Source organism: Micropterus salmoides, unplaced genomic scaffold, assembly GCF_014851395.1.
Source record: "Micropterus salmoides isolate LMB-PRFRI ecotype aquatic unplaced genomic scaffold, ASM1485139v1 Ms_hic_scaffold_13, whole genome shotgun sequence".
In the NCBI taxonomy this organism is placed as follows: Eukaryota; Metazoa; Chordata; class Actinopteri; order Centrarchiformes; family Centrarchidae; genus Micropterus; species Micropterus salmoides.
In genome coordinates this window covers 25,524,389-25,537,650 of record NW_024040374.1, presented here as the reverse complement: position 1 = coordinate 25,537,650, position 13,262 = coordinate 25,524,389, and the positions used below count along the sequence as shown (strand labels likewise).

Here is a 13,262-nt window from a genome sequence, read left to right as displayed (position 1 = left end):
AAAGACAGACTGCGTCCTTGTTCAGTCAATATTAAAATCACTAAATCCAATGCGAGAAGACCAAATGCAAAATATTTTTCTCTCTTCATCACACAGTAATTTATTAAGTTAAGGAAAATCCATAACAAATGACAATACAAATAGCAAATGAACTTAAAACATTAAACTCACCTGTGTATCCACTCTTTGCCAAACTCACAGGAATACCAGTGACTATTTTTTCACACCCAGAGTGCTTCCAGTGTGTTAACTTTGTCTCTTGCAGTTCCGATCAAAGTCTGAACAGTATTTCGCTGCGTCTAGCTTAACATGCACCTACCCAAAGATGACATTCTGCGATTCACTCAATCATTTACACGTCAGGTTAATGTCTTACTGTCATTGTTTCCCTCTTTATGTATGGTAGATGACTATGATCCTGAAAATTTATGGCAAGGGAACATGCCCCTGTTGCACATTCTATTAGATAATAAAACGGCATAATGAGGCACAGTAATGTTTTATGATTTTAAATGACCATGTAAACACTTGAGACATTTATAGAAGCCAATGATAAGAAGTTTCACATAGTAACGTTTCTTTATTGAAACAAACATAGCAATGAGAACTTTTCAAATACGGCTGATAGCCTTGTTTTTTTAGTTGATCAAAAACACTCTTACTCTCCACATCGGACAAGACAATACAAAGCAAAATGAAAGTCATATCTTTTTATACTATATTGCACAAAATTCAGAGCACTCAATATAGGCTTCAAACCAAGCAACTGATTATTTAAACTTTCCTGATTCATGAATCCCAACATTTAATCATCTGTAGCATAATCTTAGTGCACGCACTCTCGTTCTGTTTTTCAAAATTGTATTATTTCGCTGTAAAAAAGGTTTGCAACAAAATTAGAATATTACATATATTCTACATCATCCCTTGTATATCCATTGGCACGTGCATGATAGACAGGCCAAGATGTGCAGAAAGCGACCTACTCCGCTTAAGAATTACTGGATGGCTTAAAATATATCTTGTGTTTTACAGTTTATCCCAAATTTAATATTAGATAAGTCATTGTAATCCTATAGTGTCTCACGCTCGTCAGTGAATAATAATAATAAAGAAAATATTAAACACAGCTGCCAGAAACAATGAACAGCAAATAAAATCTTATACAACCCCTCTGCAAGGTCTGTATATTAGTAATACTGGACGGTAAGGCAAAAAATAAATACTTTAGCTTCTAATTGCTATCAATGAGCAGTTTAAACCACAGTATAATGTTAAATATAGGAGTGTTATGCACTGATATGGCATTATACATTTTAAATAAAATTGGCAAACCTGCAGAACAATAAAATACTTCAGCACTTACAAGTATAGTCATATCTTTGGCCAACTGGCAATCATTTGTAACACAACTCCTGTTTGGCAAACAAAATGAGGAATACAGAATTTGTTAGGTGAGCTGCAGAGGTATTATTATGTGCAAGTTATGATGAATGTTCTGTAAATGCAAATTTGTAATCTGACTTCAGTGGTGACAGATTGTAGAGAGATGTGACAGAAGATTCCAGTCACGTCTCCTAGTGAGCTTTTCTACATGGGTTATCTGAGGTCTGGCAGCCCATGTTGGGGTATTTCACCTGCACACGGAACAGAGTCCCATCTGCACACATGCAGAGCTTGTACCTCTCCAGACCTTCATCGAAATATACGTCTCCTGCAGAATTAGGGATGCGTGTAGCATTGAACATGACTGATCCATTGAGGACAATGCTGTTCTCCTGCAAACAGAAAATCCATCCATCCTCACGTATTCACCTTTATCAGCTTTAAACTGTATTCATAAAAGAGTTTGCAAAACCTTTATTTTGAAATAAAACATTGAAAAAAAGGTCCCCAGAGTCACGCATTATTATTATTAACAGGACATGTAGCTACATTTCATACTTACAGCCCTGAGCTCGATGCCTCCACCCATTTTAAACTCTATGGTCCGACCCATGATGTTGACGCCCTCGTTTCCACGAATGATGGCCTTGCTGTCCCCTTTAATGTTCAGGTCAGATGCTGCACTACTGGTGATCTAAGATCAGAGACAAAAAATGAGATTGGTAACCACTTTAAACAGCATACACAGGGGCTTTGGAAAGTTTTTAGACTCCTATCTCTTTTCCACATATGTATGTGTTATAAACTTAATGTAAAGATATATTTTGCCATCAATTTGCCATCAACACACAGAATACAACACAATTACAATGTGAAAGCAAGTTTTGAAAATAAGTTTTAAGTAAAGCTAAAATTTGATCTATTGGGGTGGTGATGGGACAGTGGATCAAGACACGTACTTTAGGTGTGAGATGCCAGGTTCAATTCCCCATTGTGACAAATACACCAATGTGTCACTGAGCAAGAAACTTAACCCCTGGTTGCTCCAGAGCTGTGCAACCTCTGACAAGCAATATTTAGCAACTGGAAGTGGCTTTTGAGAAAAGCGTCAGCTAAATGAATAAATGTAAATATTCATATTCAGGCACAGAGTAATGCTGCTGTATGCGCTGACATACATACAGCACCTGCTTTTCTTTCAGATTCTCTCAGGCTCTGTCAGACCAGCCAGGGAGCACAGGTGAACTGCAAACTTCATGTCTCTCTGGATAATCACATTTTCAATCTGGGTTGTGTACGTTCGTTTTTGCCATGTGGAAAACTGAAAAAACTTTTTCCATTTTACACTGATACAGCTCAGCGTGTTCCAGATGACTGCTTTAGTTATTCATTTACAAAATTTCTGAAGATGACATTTTACTTTCCTGTTTTGTAGTATTGTGTACTGATAGTACTTGGAGCACAGGTTGTGAAACACTAATATAATAAATGAATTACTTTTTTTTACACCTATTAGTCATTATACACACCCTTTCTGTTGAAGCCTTTTTAACACTGAGAACTTTGACTCCTTTGGGCAAATGAAACTCATGGTTTTCAAAGTCTGTGCTGAAGTACGTGGTCTGTGTGCGAGGGTCTGTGAAGGATATGCCAACATCACTGACAACTGAGGTCTTGTCCTTCTCCACGCTCAGCTTGGTAGTGCCTTGCTGGAACACAACCTGGAACAACATACATAAAATAAAAGAGGTGTGCTCACAATGTGTCATTTTCTGTTTTCAAAATGCTCAGTGTTCACTGTAAATGTACTCTGTGTTTCTCACCGGATTACTGTTGCCGACAAGGACTAAGTCCTTGTCCTTGCGGCCTCCTATTGTGCTCTTGTGCAGTGGGTGAACGATGCCCATGTCCGCCTTCTGTTTGAAGCGCAGCAGGCCCGTCTCATGGAACTCCATACTGTCGCACCCATGCGGACCAATGCGGATCACTGTCCATATTACCAGAGTGATCTGAGGGACAGTAGAGTTGTTTTCGAATTTGAAAGACCATGACTCATGCAACAGCAACATGGACAAGTACATTTAGGCTTGTTGTACTCACAATGAGGTTAATTAAGGCGAGGAGGAAGAGGAGGACAACGATGCAAACAGCCATGTTTCCCTTGCGTCCTCTCAGCCCTGTCTTATGAAGGCGTTCTTCTTCTATAGGTACATAGCCTGCTTTGAAGTTACTGTTGTGTTCCTTGTTAATTGTGCGTCTTTCTATAGCCTTCTCTCGCATGGACTTCTTCACGGGCCCATTGGAACTCTCCTGGAAGGCAAAACAATCTCTGAAGCATGCATGGCACAAGGAGTAGGCCTACTATCTTAAGGAATCCGTCCTTCTTTTCAAGTCATGAAACTACAAATCAAAAATAACTCTTCCTTACATTTATTTACTTTTATAGTCGTCCTCTACACAGACAGACTGGAGTTGACCTTTTAAAATCAGATTTCCCCTCCACATTTCAGATACTCTCCTCAAAATCACAGTGTAATGTTACACATAGAGGTAACACTGGTCGTAAAACACGGCTTCTGTGTGTGAAATTCTCCACAAATCTACATTCAGCCTACTGTCCACAGCATTACCAAACTTCAGGTTTAAGTCCCTGCTTGATTTCAACGTCCCATGCGCTCTGCGTTGGAATGCATCTCAGTTAAATGCCCCGCGACTGCCTGTCTGTGGCCATAACTAAAAATAAACTGCACTCATTTTCGCAGCAAATAGATATATTGTCCCATTATCACACCGCTTATATTCTCTATATATTTCCAAAATCACTTTGCTGTCAAACAGCGGATCTGCTACAATAATAGCGTTCTTATTTCCACACAACGTTACCTACAATAACGAAGCGGAGGCCAGTGTTTATTACACTGACACTATCGTAGGGCTGATAGCAAAGCCCCGTACATTTATATTTATTACGCCAGGTTATTATATTCGTGATTATACACCATTGCCCTCTTAACAAACACGTGAGCAAAAAAACGAGTAAAAACGAGTAAAATGCAAGCATAACAACAAATATTGAACATAACGGACCTGCTCAGACGCCATGTTGACCCTCCCTCTCCTGCTTACCGAGTAACACGGGGCATACCACTTTTCTCAGTCGAAGGCAGAAGAAATGGTTATGCTGTAAATGACTGACTGGACGATACGTATTTATGAATAAAAACGTCACGTTACGAACGAGAGCAAGTATGGCATTTTAGTTTGCAGTGAGCGTGCTCAGAAAACGGACGTTCCTATGATTATAACAGATGGTCCATTCCAAGTTCAACCAGTGACACAAGGATCCTAAAATAGAAAAACATAGTCCATTCATATTTTCCATAGGTAAACTGCCAAGCGGGCCGTATCACTGGGGCCCTCCTTCTTAATGAGCCTTATTCGGTAAAACGTGACAAACAAAATAAATAAACCACAATCACAGTTAGCTCAAAGTGTAGGCAGAACATTTTGTCTCTTGACTTTATTAAATCAAACTATTGCAATGCAAAAGGCAGGCAGTGATTTCGTGTTATTGTTTAACGCAAAACCTTTAAATTAATGATAAAGCAGATACAGCTGATTCATAATTAATGCTCACAATAAGTCATTCTGTTTACGTGTATTATTATTATTATTATTATTATTATTATTATTATTATTATTATTACCACCAATATTAAATATGAATATGACTATAGGGAAATTAGGGAAATGGGCATGAGTAGATGGCCTCTTATCTGCAGTAGTCTCCTCCTAGCCTATTACACTACTTGTTATGGTTTTAAATGTGCTAATGATTTAGTATAGCCTACTGTATTATAATCGGATTTGATCCACCACAGCCACTTGGGCGGAAACATCAGCATACAGGCTGCCTGAGCTACAAGGTTTAGCTACTCCGCGGGCCTTTGGTGTCGTTTGACAGTATGACATTACAATCGTATTTACATCACGACAGAACACAACCTGCAGAGGAGTGACCTAGAGAGCTCGTAGTGTATCCGCCACAAGTTTTATTATTTATTTAAAACACTGTGGTTTGGTTGTCGGCTCGTCTCTTCACTTGGTTGCCACAACTGAGGCGGTGCTTGGGTGCAGGACAGGAATTGTTTTTTGTTTTTTTACTGCACTCCCCTTAGAGATTAACGCGACACCCCCGGCTGTTGTCTTCCTCCTGGGGCATTTTAAACCTCAGAGTGATTGTGGACGGACATGGCCGACACTTTAAGGAGACTGACCAATACATCTTCCTTCAGCGTCTTACAGGACAAGCTTGAGAGCTGGCACAAAGACTACCATGTAAGTTCATCAATAAGTAAAGAGTGACCTAAATCTGACTCATCAGTGCCCTCGGCCAGACTCTGCCATCTGTTGCACTATGTTTGTCTCGTGAAACAGCCTATATTGAAAGTTACATTTTAGTGCAGTTGAAATCTAAGTTATAGGCTAGTCAGAGCATTGCGGGCATGAGCCTCCTTAGACATGATAAATTGCTTTGTTTATTCCTGTCGACTGGACAGATTTGTTTCATCATTTTAATATTGATACCGCATATGAAGCACAGAAAAAGAAGGAGAAATATTAAATAATTTAAAACATTACAGTAAAGGACTGTTTCTTGTTTAGTTTACATTGATTTCCCGGTAGAGTTTGGTTTCTATGGACGCCAGTCGCCATGGCTGCCGGTGTCGTGCCAAAGATCTTTCTCTGCTGAGATGGTTCACGTACTCACCTGTAGAGACCCGCCGGCTGGCTACACCGGAACAGCGTTTAGCACAGGGACCGGAAGGGATTTTTCTCAACTTAAAATATAGTAATTTCTTGCAGGTTACACTATAAATGCACACATAAACACTGTATAGTATTCATTTTGCATTTGGTTGTGTTGCACTATGGCATGCCATTTAGGAAATAATATATACATATATGAAGTTTGTCCATCTGAATATATGGAATGAACCTTGAATATATTGAATGAAAGTCTGAATATATGGAATGAAAGTTTGAATATAGTGAATGAAATCTGAGGTCATTGATGTGAAGTGTGACACTGTTGGTGAATCAGCAAGAAAGTGTCCAACGTCCGCAATTTTGAGCAATATAGATATTATAAAAACACTGGCGAATGCATGTATAAGCCAAAATACTGGAAACCACATCCAGTACCATTCTCCTGATCTAAAAATGTATTCTCTTTTATCGTGGAAGACCAAATGCAGGAAACCTCCCAGGCCAGGCAGTTCCTGTTTATCAGGCAAACTGAAATACGCCTTTAACCTCACAGGTGCCCCCCACAACAACCCCTATATACAATCTTCGTATGTCCACCCAAAAGGGCTCAGGCAGTAACTTTGTAAAGAGTAAGATCCTGTGTTTAACCAGAAATAGCTGTTATATCGTTCTCTTCAAAGCCACCGAACTCCATTGACAAAAAATTTTACCGCTGCCAGGTTATTTTTTCTGGGACTTTGGTGTTTAAAAGATTAATTCGGATGGAAACTTACTTAAGCGGTCACCTGTGAGGTTGAAGGCTTGTTTGTCTGCAAAACAGGAACTGCCTGGCCTGGGAGGTTTCCTGCATTCGGTCTTCCCCGATGAAAGAGAATAAATTATTTCATCAGGAGAACTACTGTATATGGTTCCCAGTATTATGGCTTGTACATGCATTTGCTAGTGTGTTTGTAATCTCTTCAATGCTCCAAATAGCTGACACTAGATTTCTTACTTATTTGCTCATAGTGTCACAATTACATCCATACGGATTAATCACATCAAAAACACAAGATGGCGCCAGTGCCTTAATGACGTCAGATGATTATTTCATTCTATATATCCAGACTTCATTCAATATATTCAGAATTTCATTCCATATATTCAGACTTTCATTCTATATATTCAGACGGACAAACTTCATATATATATATATATAAATAACAAATGCTATATAGTTTTGACTGCCTGTTTACAGACATCTCCCTGTCACCATATGTATGGAATTACCTTGGCTTTGACTGCACACAGCAAACATTCATCTTGTTCATCATCCCATCTTTTTTAATATTTACCCTCAGGTTATTTCCTGTGACCAGAATCTAAATAGATGTTGTGAGCTGATTGAACTAACTGCAAAGATCCAGGGCCAACTGTTTGCCATCCTCAACCTCGCAGCCGCTGAAGGTAAGCTTTACATGGGAGCAGTCTTCCCGCTGGTCCTAATAATAAAATCCCAGTGTGCCGGTGTAATGACAGGGATGCTGTGCTGTAGGAGATGTCGTCCTTTGGAGGAGACTTTAAACTGAGGACCAGGTCCTGACTCACTGTCATTAAAGATCCCATGGCACTTATTGCAAAGAGTAGGGTTTCCCTGGTGTCCCAGCCAAAGTCCCAAACTGGATTTCCCCATCTGGCCAATTAATCAATGTCCAGAGTAATTGACTCTATGTTTCCCTCCCTTTCCACCTCGAACTCATGTGTGGTGAGTTTTCTGGTGCATATGGCTGCCGTGCATCAGCCAGGTGGGTGCTACACATTGGTGGTGGTTGAGATGAGTTTCCCACCCCTTTCGCTATGAAGCACTTTGAGTTAAAGAGCAATATACATGTAATCTATTTACATTTGCTGTAGGACTTTGTTTACTTTGTTCTAGGACTTTGTTTTTATTTACAAATAATTAACAAGGTTATAAAATCACTGATGAACTATTCAACACACACTGTTTCTACACAATCAGGTGGACACTATGCCGGAGTGGACACTCTCAAAACGCGCCTGCTGCCGTGGCTCGGAACGTGTTTCTCTATGGCGAGGCCCTCGGTCACTGATGACACCAGTCTACAGCTTATCCAGGTGACATCATCTGTAGCTTGGCTTCATAACAAACAATGTCTCATTAATAAATCCATCATATTCATTTCATCCCGTGTAACACTACGCTCTAGACAGGAAAAAACAAACGTTGAAACAATTTGAATCATTTTCAACTATTGTTACGGCCACCTGGTGTTGTGGTCACAGTATATGACTTGCACTGTATCTTTGTTTGATATCATCAGGATTCGGTGGAAAAGGACAGGAGGATCAGGGAGCTCTCTGTCTCCCATGAGAGTGACATGCAGAAGATGGAGACTCAGCTGTGCTCCACTCGCCTGGAGCTGGACTCTGTTAGAGAAGAGTGTGTTTAAGAGATATCAAACAGTAGGAGTAGAGCAATGGACGCTAGAGGTTCCTACCACAACTTGCATTGGTCATGTTTAGGTGTTGTTGGATAATTGAAAAATGTCACTATAACAAAACCAGCCCACGAACAAGGGGATGTGTACAAATGCTTGCACATTTTATTTCCATTTATACCCTCTGACATTCTGAACATAATTTTACATTTCCTTACTTTTTGTTTTAACAGACTGATTGATACTCAGAAAGAACTGGGTGAGACAAAGAGCAAATCAGCAACCACTCTGCTGGCCACTGAAGATGAAATATTACAACTGAAAGCAGAGTGGGTGATACAGGCAGATGCTGCTCTCATATATTCATTTTCATATACAGTATGAACTCCTCTGTTGATGTGAAGTGTGTCTTGCAGTTTGCGATCCGCACGTGAGCAGGTGGAGATTTATAAGAGGAAGCTGGAGGCTCTTGACGACTATGAGCGGCAGATTCGCTTGCTGAGAGATGAGGTGTCCTACCTGAGCACAGAGAAGGCCATGCTGCAGGAGAGGTATACCTGCACACATGCAAATACTGGATACAAACACCCACAGAACAATTGGTCATCAAATGATGAGGTGGTTTTTACATGTTTCTCTCTCCGGCTCTCTCAGGCTGGTGAGAAGTCGTTCTCCGAGCCCCTTGCCTAGGCTCAGTCGCTCTTCCAGCCCCGCGAGGAGTGAGTCGCCCACCAGAGCTCAGCTCACCAATTCCTCCCGCTATGCACGCCTCGTATCGCGCCTCAGTGACCTGTATGCTGTCGAGCGTCTGGAGGCCCAGAACCTGCTTCGACGCTACATTGCCGACTTAGAGATGGTCCAGAAAATCATCTTCATTGCTGTCATGGTATGACTGTAATTATTGTAGAGCCAGCTGTAGAGATGGGCAGATCAGACATGTGTTTATGAACTGCCTAGATTGCCTTGATTGAATCAGGTTTGTATATGATTGGCTGGCATCTGGATCAATTGACTTTTCTTTTATACTTTTTTCCCTTCATGTTTCCATGTCAGGAATCCTTTAAGACAGCAAAATTGGCTTACCGTCAGTTCAAGTTGCGTGTGAGAAAGACATTGTCCTCATCCCACTATGGGCCAGAAAGTCTAGAGGATGCAGCTGTGGACTACATCGTTAGAAACCTGGACCTCTATGATGTTCAGGCCAGCGTCAATGTAGGACTAAATACTTCTATCATGTGTCACCTGTGGGATTTATTGACAAATGAAAATAGTTTGAGACTGAGGCAGTGTATCTGACTTTGTATTTCTTCTTCCCAGGATGTGATCAATGCCATGAACGTGAACCCTCGGATCTCTTTCCCGCCAGAGGTGGACTTTGTCCTCATCAGTACCTTGATCAGGGAGACATGCAGGGTGGCCTTTGCCATGCAGACACTGGACCCCCCACTTGACTTGGCCTTTGCAAGTGATGGAGAACTTTACAATGACTGCAAGTCAGTGTTTTGTGTCTAAATTCTTCATTAGGGCTACCAGAGTTTGTTCTTTTACAGGAATTTGGCTCTCATGACAGAGAGTAAAGTTGTGGTGCTCATTTGCTCAATTTTGATGCTTGTAATTATACATAGTATAAATTAACTTTACCAGACAATCATTGTAAAACATCCCCCTATGAAGTGCAGCATATCACTTATCACGATCACTGTTATTTGCTTTCTCTGCACATACCGTAACTTCTCACAGCTCTCCATCTCTGTGTCTGACAGGTATCGCCGGAGCTATGACTCAGAGTTCACTGCTCCTCTGGTGATGTACCACGTGTGGCCAGCCTTGATGGAAGGAGATGCTGTGGTAGTGAAGGGCGAGGCCGTGACTAGAAGGGGTGCCCCGGTACTGACTGTATAATACTTCAAAAATATATGCACTGAACAAAATTATAAACGCAACACTTTTGTTTTTGCCCCCATTCATCATGAGCTGAACTCAAAGACTTTCTCTATGTACACAAAAGGCCTATTTCTCTCAAATATTGTTCACAAATCTGTCTAAATCTGTGTCAGTAAGCACTTCTCCTTTGCCGAGATAATCCATCCACCTCACAGGTGTGGCATATCAAGATGCTGATCAGACAGCATGGGTATTGCGCAGGTTGCATTGCAGTTTCACTGTATTGGGGGGGTTGTGAGGCCGGTTGAATCTACTGCCAAATTCTCTGAAACGTCTTTGGAGACGGTGTATGGTAGAGTAATGAACATTTAATTTACGGGCAACAGCTCTGGTGGACATTCCTGCAGTCAGTATGCCAACTGCACGCTCCCTCAAAACTTGCGACATCTGTGGCATTGTGCTGTTTGATGGAACTGCACATTTTCGAGTAGCCTTTTATTGTGGCCAGCCTAAGACACACCTGTGCAATACTCATGCTGTCTGATCAGCATCTTGACATGCCACACCTGTGAGGTGGATGGATTATCTCGGCAAAGGAGAAGTGCTCACTAACACAGATTCTGACAGATTTGTGAACAATATTTGAGAGAAATAGGCCTTTTGTGTACATAGAGAAAGTCTTAGATCTTTGAGCTACACAGCTCTTGATGAATGGGGGAAAAAACAAAAGTGATGCATTTATAATTTTGTTCAGTGTATATTATTAATATTAATTGAAGTTTTGCTCTAGAGAATAGTGAAAGCGCATGGAAAGGCTCATGTGTTTCCTGGGGATGTGTCATTTTTTGCAGTGGAGCAGAAGCCGGAGCAGGAGTGCCAGCCCTGTGCGCTCTCGTTCTCTCAGCCCCTCTCGCAGTCTTGTAAGTCTCTATAATATTTGACATTGCAATCAAACATACAGAAAGAGAGGCACCATTTGTTTTTTGTTTGCAAAGTAGATTACATCCATGTGTTTGGTTTAACATTGCTTAGCTACTCATAAAATTCTTTCCACTTAACAACATGCATGCACACCCATGGCCCTAAGGGTATGTACTTTAAAATCAAAGCTCTATGTATTTGGATTAGTTTTATTGAAATTTTACTCAAAGGTTGTAAATATAATCAACATCATTATCTTTTTTTTAGGCATTTAACAGCAAAAGAAGCCTGTCTCCTGAACGTCTCACAGCTAGCCGCCTGTGAACTTTGGCCTCTCTGTCATCAGGACAAGAATCGACATTTGTACTTCATGTCAGTGAAATAAAGGTTACACATATGCTTCCACCAAATAAAATAATGAGACCCTGTGATATTGTTCCACACAAAGGCTGCTCAGAGTTTACATTGTTGAAGGGCAGATTAATAAGACATTGACAGTAATTAGTCTGGCAGCTAACTGAACAGTTGTCTTGGTTCACTATATTTACTCAGTATTTTAATGGTCATCAGAAAGTTAAAGGTACATTTTTCAGGGTAAAACTTGAGCTGCACAGCAGCACTTTCTTATTCTGACAGCTCATACAGCTCAAACATATTCAACCTTTTACTTTTTACCAAAAGTAAACACCTGTGGAGCAGATTTCTTTGGCCGTGTTGTAGGACATACAGTGTGGTGCTAAGGATCAGTGCTAACTTCAACTCCTGCAGTACTTGAGTGACTGATATTGGTCATAGTGATATTTAGTGTTAGTGATTGTTGTGGTTTTTTTATATCTTATTTTTATTATTTGGTGCTGTTTTATATTCTGATCATTAATTTGAGCTAAAGCAAGACATAGTGAGGTTTAAGAAATTTTAAAGTAACATAACATGTGATTTGTTAATGATGAGTATAACTGGAGATGGTGTTGCTTTTAAAGTCCAAAATATTTTTAAAATCAGACTTTTAAATTCAGACTTTTCCAAATAGTGTTACCAGTTAGGGTGTATAAATATAGAACTGCTAGATTGTAATTTTGCATAAATGTCTCTATGCATAATGTACTGTATATCACCACTTACATTTTCATATCCAGAACTACTGTACTTAATGTTACCTTGAATGGCTTGAATTTACAAAATACGGTCAATACAGTAGGATAAATTAATAATTTGATTTTGCTTTGATTTACGTGCGATGGATATATTCTTTGCCTTTTATGGTTGCTTTTTTTAAAGAATAAATGTCAAACCTTTAGTTTCCTGCAACTCTAAGTTGGATTCAGTTTTTTGGTAATTGTGTCTTCCTTTACTGACCATGAACCCATCTTTCTGTAGCCTTACCAGCAGTGTAGCAATACCTGTCAATACCTTTAAACACTGTTTAGAATGGCTGTTTTACTTGCTTTAAATCAAACCATAAATGCCTGTCAGCCAAATTACAGTCTAGATATATACTCAGGTGTATCCAATGTTGGAATGGTATGGCAATGCAAATAGAACAGTTGTAATTGAATGAATGCAGGGACACATTTATAGAAAACTCTTTTAATTCATGAATGCAGTTCTTTCTTGTATTTTGGGCTCTCAATGGATTCCCAGAGTAGGCTCAAAAGTTCCCCAATTTACATTTTCTGACATCACAGTTTTAATTCTATCCTGTTTTGACAGTAGATGGCACTGCTACTCCATCAGGAAAGTGAGCCCAAGAGTTAAAACCACTGACATGGTCACAGGACAGAGTCTCTGTTAGTTAGTTTTTATTTCACATGTCCAGTCAAACATTTGGTCCATCCCACATGGGATTATAAGAGAAAAGCATCT

The 13,262-nt window shown here is 40.1% G+C and overlaps 2 protein-coding genes across 2 annotated transcripts; one reads left to right on the top strand and one right to left on the bottom strand.

Moving 5' to 3' along the window:
* Positions 1-560: 560 nt before the first annotated feature.
* sgcb (sarcoglycan, beta (dystrophin-associated glycoprotein)) lies at positions 561-4,598 on the bottom strand. Its single transcript, XM_038716516.1, has 6 exons — positions 4,474-4,598; positions 3,487-3,696; positions 3,210-3,395; positions 2,916-3,107; positions 1,949-2,080; positions 561-1,778 (listed from the first exon to the last, which is right to left on the bottom strand). Exons 1-6 carry the CDS (start codon positions 4,486-4,488, stop codon positions 1,578-1,580), a joined length of 936 nt encoding a protein of 311 aa, XP_038572444.1. The 5' UTR covers positions 4,489-4,598; the 3' UTR covers positions 561-1,577.
* A 702-nt stretch (positions 4,599-5,300) lies between these two features.
* spata18 (spermatogenesis associated 18) lies at positions 5,301-12,707 on the top strand. Its single transcript, XM_038716515.1, has 12 exons — positions 5,301-5,724; positions 7,497-7,602; positions 8,156-8,271; positions 8,478-8,596; positions 8,828-8,923; positions 9,011-9,145; positions 9,249-9,480; positions 9,648-9,806; positions 9,912-10,087; positions 10,358-10,481; positions 11,330-11,398; positions 11,667-12,707. Exons 1-12 carry the CDS (start codon positions 5,638-5,640, stop codon positions 11,721-11,723), a joined length of 1,476 nt encoding a protein of 491 aa, XP_038572443.1. The 5' UTR covers positions 5,301-5,637; the 3' UTR covers positions 11,724-12,707.
* The last annotated feature ends 555 nt before the right edge of the window (positions 12,708-13,262 follow it).